Source organism: Pholis gunnellus (genome assembly GCF_910591455.1).
Source record: "Pholis gunnellus genome assembly, chromosome: 4".
In the NCBI taxonomy this organism is placed as follows: Eukaryota; Metazoa; Chordata; class Actinopteri; order Perciformes; family Pholidae; genus Pholis; species Pholis gunnellus.
The window spans coordinates 24,747,368-24,771,178 of record NC_136530.1 but is presented as its reverse complement, the minus strand read 5'-3'; the positions used below and the strand labels follow the sequence as shown (position 1 = coordinate 24,771,178).

At 40.7% G+C, this 23,811-nt stretch overlaps 2 protein-coding genes across 2 annotated transcripts in view; one reads left to right on the top strand and one right to left on the bottom strand.

Moving 5' to 3' along the window:
- The first annotated feature begins 2,881 nt into the window (after window positions 1–2,881).
- On the top strand, window positions 2,882–6,928 carry cUnh19orf25 (chromosome Un C19orf25 homolog). Its single transcript, XM_079158205.1, has 3 exons — window positions 2,882–3,046; window positions 3,589–3,755; window positions 5,020–6,928. Exons 2-3 carry the CDS (start codon window positions 3,614–3,616, stop codon window positions 5,199–5,201), a joined length of 324 nt encoding a protein of 107 aa, XP_079014331.1. The 5' UTR covers window positions 2,882–3,046; window positions 3,589–3,613; the 3' UTR covers window positions 5,202–6,928.
- A 3,347-nt stretch (window positions 6,929–10,275) lies between these two features.
- The window catches only part of apc2 (APC regulator of WNT signaling pathway 2), a gene marked incomplete at its 3' end in the record, with an annotated part of 28,327 nt that continues 14,791 nt past the window's right edge, over window positions 10,276–23,811 (bottom strand). Inside the window, exons 7-13 of the mRNA XM_079157512.1 lie at window positions 19,790–19,888; window positions 18,502–18,904; window positions 17,840–17,938; window positions 17,612–17,751; window positions 16,885–17,079; window positions 16,071–16,285; window positions 10,276–15,793 (exon numbers count right to left, since the gene is read on the bottom strand). Of these exons, the coding sequence (XP_079013638.1) occupies window positions 10,276–15,793; window positions 16,071–16,285; window positions 16,885–17,079; window positions 17,612–17,751; window positions 17,840–17,938; window positions 18,502–18,904; window positions 19,790–19,888 (6,669 nt within the window). The remainder of the gene's footprint in view (window positions 15,794–16,070; window positions 16,286–16,884; window positions 17,080–17,611; window positions 17,752–17,839; window positions 17,939–18,501; window positions 18,905–19,789; window positions 19,889–23,811) is intronic.

The window sequence follows — 23,811 nt, the reverse complement described above, 5'->3', positions numbered from 1 at the left end:
ATCCTCCTTGAAGACCTTAACAGAACTGAATGGGCCTGAAGGCTTCTGTCAACCCCCCCTCACAACCTGCTGCTCTTAAGTACAGCATCAGCGCTGAGAGACATCAGCTGAGAGACTGACTGATACTGCTACAAATCTGCTTGTTAGTTTATAAAATATCACAAAGAACAAAAGCAACGTAACGATCACTACTGACTCCAACATGGAGACGGACAAAAAACATTTGAAAGATTGTAACCTGGAAAAGAATCATTATCTACCTATATAGCGGGTTTTTAGCAGATTGTTGAATACATTTTTTTTTTAATATAGTAAATATAAACAAACCAAAAAATTGAGTAAGAGGTGATTTTCCTACTTTTTCTAAATGTCTTTCATTTTATTAATTAAAGTCAAATGGGAATCGTTTCATTGTAATATTGTGTAGTACTAAATGGGCATACAGTTTTCACAGTGTTTTAAGATCATCATTTTAATCTCTGAGAGTTACCAGGATCCTATTCGATGCAATTTGTTATTATAATGACAGTTTTTAATACATTGATTAGAATAATGAATAAATAATTTTAGGTATGTATTATCAGTAAATAGTGAATAGGTCATTGAGGTATTCTCATCACGAAGAAACTGGATGGTGTGCTATTGGTTCTTGTAGTTTTTGACATTTGATGAAAAGAAGTTTGATGGCTAATATTAACAGTATAGAAATGTCTCTAGGAATAGCAGAAATGTTTTTTCATTAATCTGAAGGTTTTTAATTGTTGGTCGTGTGTCTGTTCTATGTCTGCACGGCAGGTTGAGCTCAGTGTAGACTGATGGTAAGTCATAGATGGAGACAAACAAAAAAAAACACAACTACTTATGCTTGTTTTTTCATGATCGCATTAAAGGAAGAGATATAAGAGAAATATTTAGCTGTAATTTGTTGTTAATAATGTGTGTTTTTCACAACACAATTTATATTAAGATCACAGAATACAATCTTTGGAATCATGGGGAAACAAGCTTGTAGAAATACATTTTAGTATTAGTCTTACACTTAGTGTACCGTCATCTTGGACCTGATAGAGGTTCCAGGCATGGGCACTATAGAACTAGGCCTGCTTGTACTATAGCTAACACCACTCTGAAGTTACTAGTGCAAATCAAATAATCAAATTCAATGTCTCAGCAGAAAGATTTCTGGTTAAATGTTTGTCAGAGCCAACAGGTACAGTGTATTGATCAGTTCTCTGTATTGTGACGGATAAAGAGAATACAACTTCATTTGAGCGGGAGATTTGGCTCAGGATCATGAGTTTCAAATAACAAAATATGCATTGGATAAAACTCACTCTTCTGCATTTTCAGTTGACCTGCTTGGTTACACTGATAATTAATAGGAATGAATGCTTTGGAGGTGTATTAAGTGAACACTGTCTCCTTTTTCCCGATAATTAGTGTTTCTTCCAGGAGACTTCCTTGGAAATTATAAGAAATGTTATCAGGAAATGATTATGAAATCACAAACCCATTAAATAATACAGTATATGTTTTTTACTTATTTCAGCAGCAGCCTTACCATTCTTTTTCTTTTTTTTAGCCCTTCAGATAGCAGCAGAGGAAGAGGAGGACCCTCAGTGAAGAAAAGCAGCTGCATCCTCACAGATCCCACTGATAAAGAATATCACATGTCAAAGAGACTGATCAAATATGTTATATTTATATACAAGTCTGTAACATCAAAAACTCAGACCGACTCTGCAAACAGACTGATTTTAAGAACGTAGTTTCTTATTGCTGTTTTCATTTTATTTATTTGTATTTATTGATGAATAATGCAAAGCACCTGAAGCTGGCTCATAACTCTCGAACTCACTAGCTCACGTTTAGCAGGCTGCAGATTCTCTACCAGCTGGAGCTGTGGCATCATTGTGAGAGCAGTTCTTCACCTGCCAACCTGCAATACCTATAAAGTAACAGCAGTAACAGCTGCAAAGATTTGAAACACCTGCAGATGGTAGTGGTTCAGCTTACTTTTTTCCTTTCCATGTTGTTTATTTTTTATTTTTTTTCAGGTTTTATATTTAACACCATTTGAAACTGTAGTTTCCTTTTATGGAGAGGTGGTGCATTTCAACATCTGAAGGAACTGCAGCTCTGCAATCGGACATTTTCCTCTGGGCCTGTCTTCGGGTGCTTCGCATCAGTGACACTGTGTGTCCTTTTCAACAGTGTTTCTATTTATTTTTTGTTTTGTTTATGATGATGAAATGAGATTCTGACCTTGATATGAAAATGACGGTATGATAAGAAATAAACGATGCTAATCAGCGTATAGCTAAATGTTTGCCCTCTCTTTCGCATGAAGTACTGCAAAACAAGACATCTTAGACACAGTGGTTCTTTGACCTAAATGCTTACTGTTACAATGAGGCTGCTGGGAATGCCCTTAGTTTTGCAGGCATTATATATACAGTATATACTATACTGTTATTTATAGTACTTCTATATTTATAGTATACTACTAACAGCAAAGTTGGCAAGGATGTGATGCTTGGTAGTGTCATAACAGCCTCTTAAGGCTGTGAGAATAGATTTGAAGCCATTTCTGTTCTTTAATTGTCTTGTACTTAGTGTTGTATGACTGTTTGATTCATGGCTGTAAAAACGAAGTAATTTATATATGCTATATTTTCAAATACATGCCGTATATGTGACTTATACGTTCTGGATACTAGTGAAACTATATATAGTATAGTAAATGATCAGTATAGCTTTCGACCAAACACGAATCCACCATCTTATGACGTATTGTGAGAGCGTGGCCTATGTAGGCATTGTCAACGTACTGACGTGACAGGTAGCACGTTGACGTGCTGGCGTGCAGCCCTCTGTGCAGTACGTCCATCCAGCAGTCTTGCATGCAACGTGTTCTCCAAACATTGTTTATACTTTCAGCAGCGTTTACCGATTAACCGTCTTTTAGTCCGGTGTAAGTTGCCGGGACAGTCTAGATACGTGCTGGGACTCGCCCGCTGCCTTTCAGTAGGACGACTAAACACCGGTAAGCACCGACAATCTGTTAACGTTATCCTTCAGGCTTCTTCAAACAAAATGCTTATGGAAATTAAACTCGAACTGCTTAGTTACAAACATAACACATTCTTGTATGTTATCCGAACATGTCTCGTGAATCTTACGGTCCTTAAGTACAACTCGAACATTATAACATTTCACCGGTCTGCAATTAATTGGCTACTACGTCCAGACCGATTGAGCGTTAGCTAAGCTAGCGTTAGCATCCTTGTCCTCGGCGTTATGACGTAATGGCAACGCTAAAGCACTAAACTACAGTTTAAAATGTTGACCGTTATTGAAGTAATACTTAAAGGGTGATTCATTTTATGCGGAATTGAAGAGTAACACAAAGCGGTTCGGAAATGTACTTTAATCCACTCTCGCATAATTTAATCTTATTGAATACATGTATATGGGGGACGCTTGCGCGTGTAGGTCTGTGGGCAGAATTAGTAATAAATAGCCTAACAGTACATGGTACATTTTCTGCATCTGTCTTTTATCAATAAAAAGTCTTGACCCAAACAGAAGGTCGAGCCTGGTCTGCAGCAGGATGAATATTGGCTCTAAAAACAAGAAGAGGGTCGTTCTGCCCAGTCGTCCCGACCCCCCTACTGTGGACCAGATCCTGGAGGACATCAACAGAGCCGCCCCCAACGACCCGGTCTTCAGCATCCTGGAGAAGACTGGACATGGTGAGTCCACTTAGACCTCCAGAGTCGGACAACACTTCTTATATACAGTCTGTGGACAACACTACTGTCAAGCACAATGAGTATGATTTAACACTATCTACTACATACTATGCATGGACTGGACCCTTTCAGTCACCACCTATGACCGTCTGATAGTGTGTTGCAGTGTCTATATCGTCAGAGATGCTGCCCTCTGCCTGTGTTTTCTCTCATCTTTTTACTTTGCTGTGTACGAGACGTTTCTAGGCGTTTCTCTGCCACTTGCTCTGCATCTGCCTTCAGGGTGCATCCCAAGGGGTTTTATTGTTTCCCGATGTTGTGCCTCCTTGATTCCTCGCTCCTCCGGCTTGCCTGAATGCAGGCTCCATCCGATTCAACAGCTATAATCCTGACATGATGTTTTCAAATGCAAACAGCTGCAGGCATCAAATTATGTCAACAACATTCTCTTTAATTCAGCACTAACTCACTTTATTTCATCTTGTCATATAGACGGGGCTGTTTGTGTGTGTGTGTTTGTGTGTGTGTGTGTGTGTATATAATATATATTAATCAGTCATATAATATGGTACTTTTAGTACACACATTTGTAGTGCATCACACAACAAAATATCTAAAGTAAAATTAGATATAGCCTATATGTGTGTTGAATACAAAATGTACGACACCCGGTCATTCTCGTTGCATTATGCCATGTTGTGAATTGAATTAATAGTAAATATAAAACTTGTCATGAATGTTGTTATGCTCATCTGACTGAGGTCATAAAATACAGCACCCTAACTAATCAATGAAAAGCTGATCAGCTGTGCCGTACCTCATATTTAATTGACGGTGCTTTAAAATGATGGTCCGAGGAGAGGATGTCTCACTTGTTAAATACCTGTTGCCTTGACTCCTCTCTCCTCTCTTCCTTGCCTCCTCTTCATAATTCCCATGTTCCAGCTAGACTGAAGACCTCTAAATTGCTGGCTGGTGTTGTTGAACCAGGGAGAAGTGGGCCACCTTTGAATGCTGTTTACAAACCACAACCGTCAAATCCTACTTATTCTGCCTGTAACTATAGGAGAACCAGTCAGTAGACAACGGGAGAGCCAGGTCAGATCAGTACACTCGTGGAGAACAGTTCTCCTGTTGCTCACTCTCCGGTTCTCCTGTAGTTTACAAAATGTTCTCTCTGTCTACTGACTGGCTCTCCCTTAGTCTACTGACTGGTTCTCCCTCAGTCGCAGTCTACTGACTGGTTCTCTCGTTCCCTCATCAGATTCGCACCGGCCCTCAGACAGCGATGTGGACTTGCGGTTCCAGCAGTGTCAACAGTACCTGGAGCTGAATGAGCGGCTGCAGGAGTCGCGAGGTCGACTGTTGCAACAGAGGGAGGAGCTGCGAGTGGCGGGCGAGCAGCTACAAAGTGACATGGCAGAGGTCAAAGGTCAAACACTCTGACTCTACCTTCTGTTGGAGACTTTCCTCTTCTTCCGGGACTTTGTTTATCAGACCATTGTCACCTGAATCATGTCCAAAGTGCCCTTGAGCCAGACACTGGTGGGACCTCAGGAGCCCCGGTGTCGGCGGCTCCTGACCTCACACCTGAAATATGTATTTTTGTGTGTGAGGGTTGCTGCTGATGTTACCAGTGTGACATGGTTTTGCATTAGCGGTAACTTACATACAGCTGAAAGTACACCGTACAATAAGGCTGATATTATCAATTGATGTAGCAATTTACTCCAATTAATCATTTGATATACGACATATCGTCATTAATGACCAATTAGCAGAGTGTGAAGCAATGTCACATTTGCATATTTTTTTGTTTTGAAGTGAAGGAAAGCAAACAAATTCTTATGTTTAAGAATCAAAGGATGTGATGATTGTCAATCGTCAAAATTGTAGTGTCATTTCAGCACTTGATCTTTGTAAAGTGTTGGGATGTGTTCAGGCTGAACGTGAAGTCAATATTCGTCTCCATTTATTCCCTGAATGTTCAGTTTGTGTTAATTCACCTTTCTCTTGGTTTCCCTTCTTATTTCGGTTAGTTTCTGAAGTTGTAGTCCGAAAAATCCCACACACTATTGTCCACCTGTCTACCAGATGGCAAGTTGATCTCTTTTTCCTGTGAGACTATTCAAGATTATCCTGTTATTGGAAATTCAACACTATTGAATCATTGTGAATGTTTTTTTTTTTTTTATTGCAATCACTATTGTCCCATCCCTACCCTACATCTGGCATTGCATATTTAATTGAAGGACAACGGTTCACCTCTTTTCTGGTGTCAATATGAATAATTGAAACAGGTTTTGCTTTCAGTAATGAATACTGATGTTTCTACTATATATTAAGATTTCTTCCTGATGTTCTTTCAACACAAACGATGGACAAAATCCATGGTCCTTGTTTTGTTCCAAAGTTATTTGAAGCTAACATGAGGCTTCCTCAGCCTGAAATGATCAAATCTTGTAGATATCATTCAATGTTACCGTCTTTTTAGTACCAAATTTAGTGTTTTTCTTACTATTCCTTCACTGCAGCTCGGTGAGGCAACTCTCCTAAAAGAGGGCATTTGGTACCAAAAGGACTGACTTTGGGAGATATCCACATGGTCTCTAACTGCTGAAGCTTGTCGTTAACTTCAAATAACTATATTTGAGCAGAAATAGGGGACTAAGAATTTCATCCTGCATCCCTTCTTTTGTAATGTATCTTAAGATAATCATTGAGTGGCAAAATGTATAAATTGCTGACAAACGCTGTAGGTACTGGAAAAAATCTGAATAAATACTAATGAAATATTTTTTCTTGCATTATTTTCCTTGCTTTGGGAGGGATGCTGAACAGAAGGAATTATTTCAGTGACAAACTTATTTCAGTGTTCATATGGGCTCCTGACTGTCGTTTTAATCGACTTAAAAAACTGTGAATCCATCCTTTAAAACCAATACCTCAAAATGAACAGATATTTTGTTCAATTATTTAAAAAACTACCAGTTATAACTAACGCTTGGTTTTTAAATGGATTAACAAGAACATCCAGTATTAAAAACCAAGCATCGAGTCGTCTGCTTTGAGCGATACATCGCTAGTCAATCATATCAAGTTCTTTTGTCTATATTCCACCTCCTGAAACTGGCTTCATGTTCAGTCTGAACACCTCTGTATTAACTCTATGTCACAACAGAAACCAAATAAAAAGCAGTGTGGATGACGTCATGTTTTGTCTCATCTCTCCCGCAGTGTTTAACAGCTTCTCACCTGCATGAAGGAAAGTCATCACAGCGGTTTAATGAAACACATCACTGTTTTTATTGGATGAAAACATTTATATGACACTTCTGTTGCTTTGCCTATTTCACATGGCACCAGAACTCATCTGTGGCCTTGTTCATGCATTACAGGCTGGGACCTCGCCCCCTTTATGATCAGTTGACACAAGACATCACCTTGATGACTCGTGTCCATAAAACTAAAGGCTCCAGAGTCCTCTGATAATTGATCTAATTTCCAGCTTGGATGAGAGATTCAGTCACATTTTTGTTAAACCGCCATTCTGAATTCATTTGGGCGTAAACTTTTCTAAATCCTCATCTCCAGCCAGACATGAACAAGGCCGCCGACGGTAATGACGGATTAACTTCAGTGCTCTCTGCTGGCTTTTAAACATGGAGACAAACTTCCTGTCCGTCTTATTCACACAATTTTCGTCCTTTCATCCTGATTTAACTTTTAGGGTCTGCTAAAGTGATTCTCCACCCGAAAACTGTCCTTTTTAAGTATCAAACCAGGAAGGTTTACAAATCCTCATTTCAAGCCATCGGCCATGGGCTCAAACAAAAGATTTTGACTTTGTGAAATTATGTTCAGAAGTAATTTTAAACCCTTTGGTTTTATATTACCGTTTGTAAACTAGTAGAGAACCGAACAGAAGAATGAATCTATGTCCGTTGACTCCCATGGCTTCACCTGTCATCTGGTCAGTCTATTCCTCTCATACATACGATCATTTGATTCACTGTGATATGGAAAGAGCCAGATAGTCGTCTGAAGTCACGGCAGTTCTGTAATTCACAGCAATGTTACTATTCCCATAATTCTTCATACATATGCACAAACTATCGTGACTCAGGACAGCTAATGTAATAAGCTACCATCTACGTGACTTTTTGACAAAGGAAGCTTTGTGCACGCGCAGTGATAACATTTTCACATGCACATTTAGACAAAACATTTTACGAATTGAATTAATTTGATATATTTCTCAACCTTTTTGTTTAGCTACAAACAAGGCTGAGCATGTCGAAAATAAATTGTGCAAACGTGATATCCCAAATTGATTTTTAAACTAGAATTTCAATGCAGAGCTTTTAGGGTGATATACAAACTATTACAGATAACAAAAAAATATTTCTGAACATCATTTATCAAGCTCAAAACCGTATTCCAACCCACACACATCAAGTGAGGGTTTGATACTGAGAAGATAGTTGATTTCGTTGGAGTAGCACTCATCTTAAAATCACCAGTGGAGATTGAAAGGTTTCCATTCAAAATTGACTTGGGCTTTAATTATACTTAAAACATGCTTTGAAAATACAGTAGGATGGTAAATACAAAACCTTGTTATGAATAAAGAGCCCCTTCGTGTAGATGAATGTTCGTTCTGTACAGCACTCTGCTGTCTTCACTCTCCCAGCACACAGAGGAGTGATGGTACAACTACAGAGAATATTCATCGACTTTATACTTGACTTCTTCTCAACCTATTACTACTTTTACAGCAACACAGTTAAGCAGATATTAACACGTTAAGACTTCTGTAAGGACACGAGTCCATCGCCTCAAACCCCAACCATCACTGAATCATATCTTTTTGTTTCTTGACAGGAAATACTCAACAGCAAACAGTGCCTGAATCTAGTAGCAAACAAATATGTCATCACATTAGATGAACAGAGGTATGTAGTCCCTTTGTTCATCTACACTGACAGTTTATAACATTATAGGTCTTTGTGGCACTTGAATACAGATAGCGAGTAATGCTCTTGTTGGACTTTAGAAAGTGTTTTACCTCTGAATAACATTGTCGTCCATTGTCCACAACGTTAAGAAGTGTATGTACAGTCTGTAGTTATATTAGCATGCTGTCAGGGAGCAACACAGTTTCTTTTGCCCACCAGGAAGCGTTGAAGATTTTGTATATCTGCATATTATTTACAATACTCATTAAGACACAGTACAGCAGAGTGTGAAGTTAATCAGATGATAGTTGACAGGATTTGCTATAATATGTTCTGCAACAGTGATGGAACTAGAGTCTAGTAGGTGTTGTGGTAAAACTTTGTGATAAATCATATCCTCAAATTAATAATTTCAGAGCTAAATTTACTTATTTCATTCAGTATAGCCGGGCGATATGACGATATCTACTGTGCAAGGTTATATATATTGTTAATTTCCCAAATCGTTTATACCGAAAAAGCCAACCCACAATATTTATGCTTGTGTTTGGATTTTTGATTACATACTTTATTAGTCAAGTATTTTATATTGCCACAAAAATAAACAGACTATTCTGTCTATTTTTTCCACAATTGGCTTGTCAATTATTTTCTACAGAAAATCTATTTCACAATATATTAGGAGTAATATATATAAGTCGCCCTTAAAATAATGTTTTTGTGAGCTCAAAATACCATGTTATGCCTTAGAATGACTACATTTTTATTGTTTACCAATTTTTTTGTTTTAAAGTTCAAGATTTAAAAGTTTTCATCGTGTCAACCTGTAATACGCATTCATCACAGTCCAAGATCACAATATAGCCTAATGCACAAGACAAATGGAATAAAAGTGATTGCACTATTAATTTGAAGAAATGTTTTATCAAAAATGTAGCCCCAACCCAACTGGGCTCTTCATGGAACAGGGAAGGTCATACTCAGTTGATTGGTGAGGAAAAGGCCCAAACCATTGATGTACATACATGTGTGTGTATGTCAAAAATACTTTACATGTCAATTGAGTCCCTTATGAATCTCACAACAGTCCGACTTAGTTTGTACATTTTCAGGTAAAAGCCCAGCTGAGTAATCCTTCAGAAGTTTGCATAATATTCTTTTATCAATTGTGTCCAATGGTGTTTAATGTGCTGAAATCAAGTTAAATGTCTTTTGCTTCATGTTTCACTACATTTCTACCAGGCAATGATTATTCTACAAATACAAAAAAGTACAAAAAGATGCACTTCGGTTTCATGTGAGATTTTGTCTCTGAAGTGCATCTCTAAAAATTATTGATGGTCTGCTCATGTCAAACATGTCTCGATGCCTACATCCAACCCTGTATGAATGGTAGATGGAGGCTGTGGACAATTGTTCAGAGAGCAAAACTTGAATGCAGTGAATGGGGAAAGAAAGGGGTCAATGCCCGAGGTAAAGGGACCAGCACACTCCTAATCTGTCCACCTGAGTGCTGAGTTTCATCCAGGAATACAGTAGAGTCATTCGTGTTGTTCAGTAATCTACGACTCACTTTTCCCCCCTGACTTTTCATTGGTTGGAGCTTCTTGGCTCTGTGTGTCTTGCAGGCTACAGGAAATGGGGCTTGGGGTGTAATTAAATGGAGTGATTCGGGCAGCCTTGCTAGGGGATCCTTGGCGGAAATGGACAGCTCCACCCACGTGGATGTCTGACGTACCTGTGGAGACAGTGCTGTGACTCTTAAGTAAGATGTCTGAATCTCCATCTTGTAGGTTACTCCCAGAGGTAGCACTTATCTTTCTGAGTAGCGCAAATCGTGCAACTTCCTCTGAGATCACCCGAGTTGTTTCAACTGTTGGAGAGGTGCTCGAGGTGGTCTTGTTATTCGAAAAATCTTCTGTCTGGACTGTCGCATCACTTGTCTTGCGTGATGCAAGTAGAATGGTTGGTAGTTTTCCTGGAAGAGCTGGTGACTTTGGCTGTTCCCCGTCAGGAGAAGGCACCAGAGGTAATGCATTGGCTGGCAGAGTGCTTTTCAAGATCTGAGGTACATCTTCATCCCTGATCCTCCTCCATGTAACTCTGTCATTTAGCCGTGATGCAGACCGGTGCCCTTTCTTCTTTGTATCATCTTCGCTCTTTGCTCTTCCACTTGAATCGGATGAAGACGAACGAAGGGAGGAACGGCTGGTCACTCGGCTCAGTATGTTAATGCTTGGTGATGAGGAGTGACGTTTAAAGTTGTCTTTGTCTTGTTGCTGCCTGGGTCCAGACACCCTGGTATGCCCGTTTCGCTCAGCCACCCTGCAGGGGCTTTCAGAGCTAGTTCTCCTGTGTGTGCGTCTTGCAGATAGGTCCCTTTCACTGGAGGTTGCTCTGGAGAGGGTTGTCGTCGGCTTTTGAACGCCGCGGTCTGGCCTCTGGACTTGCTGTGTTTGCCTTGGACTTTTTACTTGCACCCTTCTCTGGGTTTGTGCAGTTACCTTAAGTTCCTGACAGCGTGATGAGCAAAGGAAGACAGCTGAAGCTCCAGGAACTGCTCTCTGGGGCGATCCATTCTGAGATCCAGGCATGTTGCGTGCAGAGCCATCCCTTCTCAGCACAGTTTGTGATTCCTTAATGAAAGTCAGCTGTCTCAAGAATCCATTGCGCTCAGACTCGCCACTACTTGAATGGACAGAAGTCATCCTGACCAGTCCAAATCGATTGGCCGGGGGGACCCTTTTCCCGTTGACCTGATTGGTTTGTCTGGTGGTTGTTTGGTTAGTTACCAGAGGTGACAGAGCTCTGGGCCTGACTGAATTTTGCATAAAAGGGATTCGGACAGGTGACTTTTGAGTTTTAGGGGGTGGGGACTTTTCATTTTGATTCACAACGGGAGAGCGTCCTTTTCTCTCCGGGGGACTACTAGCTGGCGGGCTACTAGGTGGTGAGGCATTCTTTTTCTGGATGGATTTATTTGTCTGAGTCGGGGATGTTATCTTCTTCTGCGACTGTTTGGATGTTGTAGAGCTTTGCGATGATCCAGAGGATGAACTTTTTGGTAGCCTTGGAGGTGGAGTAGAGCTCCTCTTTGGCAAAGACAGTTCAATGTCCTGCGGGTAACCTAATCGGTGAAGGCTCTTTGATCTGTGCTGAGCCAGGTTTGGATTCTTTGGAGCAACTTTTCTGGGTGGAGGTATTTGTGATGGAGCTGTTTCTTTTTTCGGCGTATAGATCACTGTCCTGCCTCTAAAAACCATTGGTAAATTTGGAACTGGCTTGCGCTGTGCAAAGTCTAGAGGTTTATTTGCCTTTTTGTCTTTAGCAAACTTCCTTTCTTTAGGTGTAAAGCTGGATGTTGACATGAATGACATGACTGATTCAGTCTCTTCAGAGGATGGGTCCTGAGACTTTGATGCCTGCAGTCCAGTGACAACACAATTAGCACCTTCTTGTATGGCTCTCCATTCAACACTATTGAGGTCTGAATCTTTATCCCATGCTGTGTCATCACTATCCATTTCCTCATTCCACCCATCAGAGGCCTTTTGTTTTTGAGTATTTTCTGCTTTCTTCTTCCTTGCAGCAAGCTTCCTTCTCTGCTTGGGCATGGCAGATGTTATGCATTTCTGAAGGAGGTCATCCTCCGAATCCATGCTGACGGAGCTTGGTGAGCTTGGCTCTTCATATTGGCTGTGAATGTTCATAAACTTTGTTTGTTTCATCATATTCAGTGTTTTGTTGTGTCTGTTTTTGTACCAAATTTGCTGGGCTCTTGATTGATGATCCTCAAACTCTGCATCACTCAGTGAACTAAGTGAGGAGCTGAGTGAGTAACATGCCAGGGATTCATCCTTCATTAGATTCTGTTTTATCCTGTGAAGTCCTCTGGGCATTGCTTGTGAATTATCAATTCTGCCAATATTTATCATGCTCCGGGAAAGAGTATTTCTATTTGCTTCCCTGATCTGTTTTCTACTTGTTCGTTTCATTACTTCATTTTTGTCAGCAGAGAAGCTGTTACTGTCCTCTGAAGAATGTGTTGTTTGTCGGTAGACTGTTTTACCTTTTTGTGATCCCACATTAAGATTACTTTCTGTGTTTTGCTTAATAACGGGCAGATCCAGTTTCCTGACTGGCCCTTGACCTTGCCTCTTCTTTTGTTGGTTAGGAGACTGATCACGATTTCTTTGCTTTGCCACTCTATCGGCTACCTCTTTGCTCTGCATAAGCACCCTCTGAGTGGGAATGATATGTTTGGTTGTTCGGTTCATTTGTATCTCAGGTGGGTAGTTTATTCTGTTGGGTTTATGGAAGTGTGAGAATATCCTCAAGTCTTCTATCCTCTTTGCCTCATCGTTGAGCAATCCCTGTTTGTTCATACCTTTTGCTGTGCAGTCTTTAGCGCCCCTCTCCTTCACTGGATACTGAAGTGTTTCGTCACTTAGCGATGTTGTGCTGGAGAAGTTGACTGGTGTACCTTCTGCAGAATCAGTGAGGGATGAATCATCACATTTAAAGTCATTTTGTGGAATGACAATTCTCCTACCAGGACACATCTGGGACTTGCCATTTGGAAGCATCATGTACATTGGAAGATGTATCTGTTTTCGGATCTGGGAATTGAGAATATGAGGAGGGATGGTTGTCATCAGGGAAGATCTTACTTTTCGGAACTTGGAGGGCATTGCTGAGTTGATGCATTCCTTTAAGATTTCTATGTCATCGTCAGAATTGCCCTCACTATATCTCTCACAATGGTCGAATCCTTGCTCATCCTCATCAGGGAAAGGAAGATTTCTGTCATTTTGCTGGAGTAGGGGGGTCAATTTCAGCTCCACGTCTTTTTGTATGTAGTGTTCGTGAAGAGGCAGAGCACTTAAGCTCGACGCACAAGAGAAGTTCTCACTGGGCTTTTCCACAGTGAAGTAGATCATAGTGTCCAGGTCAGGAGGAAGGTTAAATCTCTCTTTGGAGTCTGCAATCTCCATGAACGTTCGCAGACTACTTTCCCATTGGCCCGCTATTCCTGTAGCCTGTGTTTCTGGTCCATTTGATTCAATGCAGCATGGAGTTTTACTTCGACTAGGAGGCATGGTTTGACCTGGGCTGTCGGGAAGATCACTAGGGCTTATTGTTCCATCATTCATCTCACTGCATGGATCACTTTGGATTGAGCTGGCAATTGAGGAAGCCTCAAAGCTGCCCAGTGAACTGACTGAGCTACAGCGACTCATTACTAGGGGTGTGTCGTGGATGTAGTTCTCAGATGAGCTGGATGGAGATCTGTCTTCAAGTATGGCTGGTGAAGCTCCTCTAAGGAACACCTTTTCCCTTTTGGCAGGACAGGGAATCTCAATGGGATCGGTCTCTTTGCTGGGGAAGGTTTTTGAGTCAGTCATCAGCAGCTGGCTGTCACTCAGATCCTCCAAGGTTTCATCCTCTTCAGCTCTCTTCACCACTTCTCCGTCCTCCACTTCAATTATTTCTAATGACGAGTCACTCTCTAGCTCATTTTCACTTTGTCCATCCAGCGCTCCATCGCCAGAAGAGAGGGAGGACAGTGAACTGCAGCGGGAGAAGCAAATCGGGGTGTTCTCCACTGAGTATTTCTGGACGGTCTCCATCGACCCGATAGTTGGGCTTCTGGTGGATGTCATTGGAGAAAATTTTGTAATACTACCCCCAGTCATCACAGTAGGTACCCATGCTTGCCTCCTCATTGCTTGGGCAGCCTGGACATTGATGGCTGTCTTTGCTACACCAAATTTGGTGACACTCTGAATGAGTGGGACCTGTTGATAAGAAGGAGACAGTTTAATTGAAGTCATGCTGACATCAGAGGAGAGTTTAGTTGATGCACTGACAGGTGTTTGTACAGGTTGATCTTGGTTCTTTTCTGCATCTGTGCTGCTGAGCTCTTGATCTCTCACATCTTTGTTGTCCACAGTATCTCTCTCTGGAATATCTTGCTTGTTCGTCTCCGTCAGAACAGCAGGTCTTACATTAAGGTAATCTTGATGAGCAACCTTGAGATCAAGCTGATTGGGTCGTTGTTGCATCATAATAGCTCTTGGAGCAGGTCGCATCTGGTCTTTGCTGCCGCAGTAGCCATCACTGGTGCTTCCACTGTTTAGGCTGTCTGTTGATACACTTGTATGGGCAGTTTTGAGGCGCAAGAGAGCGTGGGCTCTACTGAGGCGTTCCCTGTGGGCCAAGCTGCTTGTGTCAGATAGACGGCAGGGGGAGCATGATTTTGCCCGGGCTTCATTGAGTTCATCCAGTCCGCAAGGCCAGTCCGCCAGGTGATCCTCAGAGCTGAGGCTAAAACTGTCCTCAGAGGATGTGTGCATAGTGATGTCCTCCACTAACCTGTCAATCTTGGCTACCGTGTTGGTGATCTTTATTGCTAGCTTCTCTGCAGCGGCAGATACATCGTCAGCGGGAGCAAGTCTCTTCTCGACCATCTGAGGCATGTCTACGTCTCTTTCAGGTTCAGTGTTCCTCCTATGTGGTTGGTTTTGAAGGAAGTTAGAGTTGGTAAGATACATGGACAGCATAGAAAAGCTCCCAGTGTCCAGGCTACTGGAGACATTTGGGGCCTCGTCATCATCAAAACAACCAGAATCAGATGCGTAATCCTTCGCCAGACTCTCAATGTGTCGTAGCGGCTTGTTAAGGGTCAGGTGCTTGGGGCTCTGTTTTTCAAGAGTATCAAAAGTCTCTGCCAGGTGTTTGGCGTCCAGCTCCGCCTCCAGAGCCTTCTGTTTCCTCATATAGAGTGAGGGCATGCAGGAGCCAGGGGATATGACTGCAGTGTCCTTATATTTGAGGGGTCGATTGGTGAGGAGATTCCTTAAAGCTGCGGCACTGCCCATTGCTATCATTTTGTGCTTGGAGTGGATAAGGTTGCGCAGCATGCTAACTGCCCCAAGGTCCCACAGCAGCTCCTGGTCTTTCGGACTTCGGGCAGAAAGGTTCCAGAGAGTCCCGCAGGCGTTGCTCACTATGGTCAGGCTGTGGGATCGCAGGTGCTGCAGCAGAGTCTGGAGGCAGTTGTGGTCCCTGAGGACTTGCCTATAAAGCAAGTTTAATACATTTCTTAATTGTGTTAAAACAAAAGAACCAACAATTATGACAAAAAACATCTTTACTCAAGTTTGATTTACTAGCTTTTCTCGGAGTTAGCAGATTACTGAGGCATTGCTGTGATAACTGAACAAACCCGATCAGCTGGTGAAGACCATTAAAAGTATTTGAAAGCTCCAGAAAAAGCTAGCAAGTGGCCCTTGAGTTTTACAGTTTTTTATCAAACAATGTCAATGTAATTTCAGTTTGAGTAGCAGAAACCTACCTGTAGTCTTCCCGTGTGGCGACCAGACTCGACACATTTCGAAGAATTCCTCCACCGCTCTCGATAATGGCGAGCGAGTTGGTTTGACAGCGGTATGTCAGCGTGCTGACCAGGAAGCCCAGAGCGCCGTCCACTGAACAGATTGACACTTTGTTGTCGATGCTGTGAGCCGACAGATTCCATAGAGCACTCAGGAGGCTCTTCAAGGTCGACTCCTGGAAAACCAGCAATACAAAAAAAAGAAGAATCCTTACTAAGAGTGTAAAAGTGATGGAAACATTGTATGGGAAGTTGTGTGCCGGACTATTTCTTGGCTGGGACGAATAACTTCCCAGAGTCTTCCACTGGTTGCCTAACAACAGCTCAGAGCCAAGAAATAGTCTTGCACATAACCAACTTGTTTTTACACTTTTTGTATGGATTAAACCATTGCAATATAACATATAAGCTTTAGAGGTGCTGGTATGTTGATTATTTTACCTTTGGACAGAGACAGGCTAGCTGTCTCCGCCTGCTTCTTTAGAGTAAGATAAGCTAACGGGCTGCTAACTGTAGATAGTATAAAAAGGAACATAAATTAATAAAAAATACTAATTGATGTATCCAAAGCAGACTATTTGATCTGTATATAATGATATATATAATGATCATGTAGAACTATTTCTCCCAATAAATCTTAAACCAGCCACAGTTGTTGTATGTACTTTATCTTGCAAAACATCTACAATATACAATGTTTCCAAGGAAAAAACCTTTTCTGTTTTACAGATCCTCACATAATTCCCTCTGTGTGGGCTGGTTTGTTTTGCGTTACCTTGGTGGCCTGTAGGGCACAGGTCATCAGTGCAGAAACGCAGCCAATGTCTCTGAGGACTGTCTTGCTGCTGATATCGGCCCTCCAGGACAGGTTCCTCAGGATGCTGGAGACCACCTGATGAAGTTCCTCACTGTCAGAGGACAGCTGGGCCACCAGAGCCTGCAGACAGCTCTTCTTTGAGCACAGAGTGGCCTGAAGGGGAAATAGGTGTAGGTCAAACAGACAGACATTGCATAGATTGTTGAAAAGAAGTCATAACAAATTATACTACACTATATTTAACAATTCATAGTATAATACGTGGAAAAAAACATAAAATCTCAAAATTTCAAAATGAATAAAAATAAAAGTACTCATGTGTTTTCCTTGTGAAATGTTTACTTTAAAAGTAACAGCAAGTACAAATATTCCCCTGTGATATATGGTGGAGTAGAAGTAGAAATTAGCTTAAAATGTTAAGTACAAGTACATCAATATAGTGAACAGTCTTGAATAAATGCATTAAGTTACATTCCACCACTGGTTTTAGGTTACTTTTCTTATATTTTCATGCTGCTGTTATACCTTAATTTCCATGCATGGGATCAATAAAGTTGATAATAAAGTTTGCTCAATGATACATATTTTCTCCACCACACTTTGTCCATGCCCTCGCTCCAGCTGTCAGACATCACAGCCCACTGATCCATGCAGGGCAGTTAAAGCCGCCACAGTGAGTCTGTACCTTGTTGACGACGTCTCCGAAGGTGAGGTTGGTCACAGCCATCCCCGCGTAGCGGCGCAGAGCCATGTTGATGGGGTCGTTCTGCATACCGTACATGTCGTGGTCCAGGTGGATCAGATCGGACACGACATGCAGGCCGCCTGGAAGACAACACACAAACCTCTGAGCGAAATGTGTCACTGATGTTTTTGGGAATAAACGAAAAAACAGTAGGTGTTTTAAACGTACCTAATTCATTCATGGCGCGTCGGTACTCCTCTTCAAAGGAAAGCTTCATGACGGCGCACATGGCCTGACAGATCTGAGGGTCCACAGGTTCAGGGATATCTGCGGAGAAGATAAACAAGAATAGAGGGTTTTGGGGAGTTAATTTACAATAAATCTACAGAATGAGGAAAAAGATATGTGCCTTCACGTACAATACAAACTGAGTACTTAAAAGGAAAGATTGTTTTTAAATTCGTTATGCAAAGATGAAAATTTGACAGTGGTAGAACATTTGCTTAAAATGTTGAAATAGTAATACCACAGTGTTAATATACTGTACTTTTACAAGTAAAAGTACAAAATAATTAGCATCAAAGTATACTAAAATATGCAGAATGGCCCATCATGAAAAATGCACAATTATATTATTGATGCATAAATAGGTAAGCATGTGGCAGCTGGTGAAGGTGGACCTAATTTCAACAATGATATACTGTATAATCATTGTCTATTTTGTATTAATCTGAATCTGTATAGCAACTACAGCTGTCAGACAAATGTAGTGCAGTAAATAAGAGGAATATTTGACCTCTGAGATGTAGAGGAGTAGAAGTATCTAAGAGGTTTAAACATAACTCATCAGTAGTTTTTGAGTTCTCTGTGTTTAGAGGACTATTACTCACCGGTGGTTTTGGTCCCTCCAGGTGACGGCGTCCCTGCGTGGCTCTCGATCCAGTCCCAGCCGCTGTCACAGTAGGTCCGGACCTGCTCCAGCATGTGCAGCACCCTCATCTCCCGGCGGGACTGGCCCTCGTCCTGCTGGGAGTAGATGATGTTGTGGAGGGCGGCGCTGGCTCTGGATTTGGCCTCTTTGCTGCAGCCCGTCGGCGCACCGCCCGCGGCTGTCTCCCCGCCTCCGCCCCCGACTGGAGCTTCGTGCAGGATCTGGACCAGCAGGGGGACGCAGCCGGACTTCCTCATGGCGATGCAGCTGTCCTGAGAGTTGGACAGGGCCAGCAGAGTCCGAGACATCTCCTCCTTATCTCTGTTAGCGAGCATGGAGAGCAGCCAGAACACCATCTCCACCTGATGGGAGGGGGAGGGCGACTTTAATTAATATCATTATTATCAATAGTGGCAGTATTAATTAAGAAAATGTCAGTAGGACCTTTCTGGTGGTTTTGAACGTTATAGCTTTTTAGGGTTCATTGTTTTCAAAATGATCCTGCAGTTTTTATATGGTTTTACTTCTGGGCAGATTTATATAAAACAATATTTCTATAGTATTCGTAGTAAGAAAGTTGTAGTTTGATAAAATATAGGTTATTTTGTTTTATTTATTCGGGGTAAAGTTATGTTTTTACTTAAAAAAACTTGCAGCAACTGTGTTTCTAACCATTGCTTTAGATTAAATAAAGAAGTTATTGTAATAAAACAATTAAGAGTGAGTTTTTCATTCACAACTGAGTGAGTATTAATGATGATGATTACACTGAGTGACAACAGTGGTGGAATGTAACCTAGTACATTGACCCAAGTAATTATACTTTACTACCAATAGTTTATACAAGTACAGCTGAAACAATCAGTCGATTAATCAATCATTTTATTGACATTTAAATGATAATTGGCAACTATTTTGATGGTTTAAGTCTTTTTTCATGTAAAAACATTTCATGGTTTCAGCTTCAAATGTGAACATTTGCAGCTTTTCCTTTTAATAATGTTAATAGTAATATATTAGTAATAATGTTAACAATAGTAATATATTAGTAATAATGTTAACAATAGTAATATATTAGTAATAATGTTAACAATAGTAATATATTAGTAGTAATAATGTTACCTATACTAATATATTAGTAATAATGTTAACAACAGTAATATATTAGTTAGTAATATAATTAGTTCTACCCTGTGAACGGTCTCTGTATTGACCCTCTGCTATTATGTGGGTCGGTGATGTGTTACCTTGCTGCCTCCATCTGTAGAAGCTTCCGTTCCTGCTGCTGCGGATGATGATGTGTTGTTATCTGGTTCTCCAGCAGGGGGCTTCTCAGCTCCACACAGCTGCACATACACACACACACACACACATGAACACAAAGAGAGAAGAAGAAGACATGAGGATGAGGTGGGGAAACTGAGCAAACAATTTGATTTGATCAGATTTTGTAACAGGGCACCCAGCAGAGTACCTGATTCCTGTCAGAGATGATCCAGTTATATCAGAAGTACATACCTACTGTATATATCTATTACATGATTGTAAAAAATGCTGACTGAGCAATTAAATTGGATTTGGCTTACATAGTTGACCTTTTCCTGTTTTATTTCCATGTAAAGCTTAATGGTGTATTGTTAATGGTGTATTGTTATTATTATTTTTATAGTCTGTATAGCAGGTGTGGTCCATTCTGGGTCGGATGCCAGAGAAGAGAAAGGAAAACTACTCTGACCTATTTCTGCCTTCAGTGTGTTTTCAGGCCAAAGGCTGAAGAATGTTTTATTACAGAAGTCTCGCATAGCCAGACCTGTCTCCACAGCACTGTGGTGACAGGTCTGGCTCTGGCTCATTTTTATTTCTTTAAACCGACCACGGTCGTCTTGGCTGGATCTAAGCACAGGATGCAGAGACGGGGCCCTCATGAGAAATAGAGAGCAGAAGGGAAGGAAATGCCGTGGGAGATACTCTGATGTCTCCAGACATATGTGTCCAGGTAGATAAATACTTCCAACTAACGTGTGTGTGTGTGTGTGTGTGTGAGCCAAAGACCGTCTGCAGACAAAATGTGTGTGCGTGTGTGTGTGAGGATTAGCAGGCGGTGAAATTAACGTTTTACAGTTTTTGTGTTGAATTCTTTGATAAAGCAGCAGACATATCAAATATTTCCATCCGATACGATCCACTCATAAAAAAGAAAAATCTGGAGTTTGACTTATTTCACTTAGTGAGAGCATCAAAGGTTACAAAACAAACACAATAATAATAATTATAATAATAATAATAATTATTATTATTATAATTATTTAAACAGTGTTTTAAAAGCTAAATAATCATATAAAGACATCTCACCAAATATAACCCCAGACATCATCAATTCAGAAACAAAACACAAAGAAAACAACATCAGAAAAAAGCAGCATGAATGAATGACCAATCAGTACTTTGAATACATAAAGTGCCATACATTTGTCAAAAAATGTTCAAGTAGTTTGGTTTATGAAACTTCCAAACTGAAAAACACATCACACACACACACACACATCACACCCTGAGGCGTTGCCATGGTGACAGGATGGAGAGAGGGGGGATGAAAGCTTTGATTCAACTCTCTGAGGATTTCAATCTGTGAATCCAAATGAAGCTCAGTGTGTGTGTGTCTGTCTGTGTGTGTCTGTCTGTGTGTGTGTGTGTGTGTGTGTGTGTGTGTGTGTGTGTGTGTGTATTTTAACAAAGGAAATCAGAATATTTCTTTCTCCGCGTTTGCGACTGCATCTGTGGCTCTGATCCAAACCTCCTCCATTAAAACAACCAGCTGCACACATGACCACAAAATGGACGCCAGCGAGACGAGAGGAAACACGTGCACTTCTCTTCATCTGCTCTTCCCTGATTCCTCCATCGGCAGCAGCAGAGACACATAACTGCTCCGTCTGCTGTCTACAGCTGCAGGACTGATTCTCAGGAAACTTTACAGATGCACCAAAAAATGAAGCTCCATCAACGATCAATGACAACTGATAAATATTTATGATCTGTATTCATTTTCATATTTCCTCATTCTGTATGTCTGCTATTGCCGTTACTTGTACTTTATTTGTATATTCTATGTATGTACGCTGAGAGCAACGTGAAAACCGGAGTCAAATTCCTTGTATGCGTACGCATACATGGCCAATAAAGCTGATACTGATACTTACACCTGTACTTCATATCTTTTAGTCCATAATGTATATCTTAGCGTGTACATATCTACCTCTTACTCTTTGCCACTATACTCTGCATTTTACTCTACACTTAATCACTTTTTGCTCCATAGAAGTGGAATTGTCCTCCTAAGATTCTTCTTAAGTGATGTTCACAGTCTCCAGAGGATACATCCTCATGATGTTGGCGATCCTGTGATCCACCAGCAGGACTAAATGTACAAATAACACCTCAATCTAATACACAGATATTTTTTTTCAATGCAAACTTTACATTTGTGGCTCCACTCATGAGCTGTGTCCAAAGAAATCCCTGTTTATTATATATTGTGCTATATTTACTGCTTGCTATTGTAAATGAATGTGCACTACTTTCTGCTGACATCACAAGTGTCTGACATCTCATTCACTGTCTACTGTTGACTTTATAGGACGCACCGAATGAATGACTCACATTACTGCTCTGGTCATCAAAATCCTCCCACAGGAGCTCTAAATTCAGATGGATTAGGTCACAAACTGTACTATGAACGTGTGAATGAATTCATGAATAATTTTATTAACCAGTTTGGTGGTTTGCATGACACATCCTTCATTGGATTATTTACATTCATAAACAACAGCATCTAACAGCTATAATAAATTCACCTCATAAACATGTCAACAGCCTAATTATAATGTCCCAGGAGATCATAAACAAATAGAAATGTGCACATATTGTAGGTAAACACAAATCAACATTAATGCATGATTCATCTGAGCAAATCATGTCTGATTGAACACAAAATAAATAAACAATATATTGTCTGTATTCCACATGAAGTAGGAGGCTTTTATCTAATAATAGTAATAATAAAATAATAATAATAATAATAATAGTAATACAATAATAATAATAGTAATAATAAAATAGTAATAATAATAATTAAAATAATAATTAAAATAATAATAATTAAAATAATAATAATAGTACTATTACCACTATTATTTTGTTATTGATCTTTTTTCTGCTGCTCTTTTTTTTTATAGTTTTTTTTGCTTCATGTATCTGCTTTTACTGCCTGTGAAGCTCCTTCCTCGTTTCTGATCTAATTTGAATCTGTTTGTCACTAAGCATGAAATAAAGGAGAGAAGGGATTTAAATGAGCGCACTAGCCTAAAAGCTTTTTCTACAGGTCTATTTTGGACCAGTTCTGACCCAGTCTTTTCCTTCGTTTCCTTTTTCTTAACTTAAAACTTGCACGCTGGAGTTTGGGTCTGTTTTCCACGCTTATAATACCTTAAAATTGAAATAGTGCCAATGAAAATCTGTCTCCAGTGAGTTGTGCGAATCATCCAGATTGACAGGTCTCCGTCTCTGAATGAATTGTTGCTGTTGAATATTTTAAATGTTCTTTCAACACTGTGAGCAGCTCAAACCAAACTCCTGTCGTTGCAGAGTACAAACATAAATGTGAAAGCCTGGTCACCTAAAACGACAGCTATCTGCAGGGTCAGATACAAAGAATGTGTGTTTGTGTTATCTGGACGAACTGAGCCTGTAAGAATAAAATAGTGTCGGCTCGTCTCTTTGACGTTTCCATCCCTCTGCTGCCTCGTTGGTATTCTCACAGGGAAGCAGAGCAGCAGAAAGGACGAACCGCCTCGCTCTCTTTATCTCAGACACTCTCGCTCCGTGCCAACCCTGCAGCCTGGCAACAGCCAATCAAAGCTCAGCTCTGAGACCTGGTTTCTCTGCTTAGCGACGAGCCGAGGTGGAGAGCGACAGAGCAAGGAGGAGGAGGGGGAGGGGGAGGGGGAGGGGGAGGGGGAGGGGGAGGAGGAGGAGGAGGAGGAAGAAGGTCGTCTACATGTTCAATGTTTAATCAAGTTCTTCAGGATCTTCTGAACCAGAAACTTCATGTGAAGAACATACGAGATAATAAGAGTAAAAATGAGTTTGAGAGATGTTCTGGGTTAATTTTGAATTATTTATTTTTTTACAGCCGCTGGTTCCACGAACAACTATGTTAATATTGATTATTCTGCTGAATACTTTATCCATTAATATCTATAATATTACA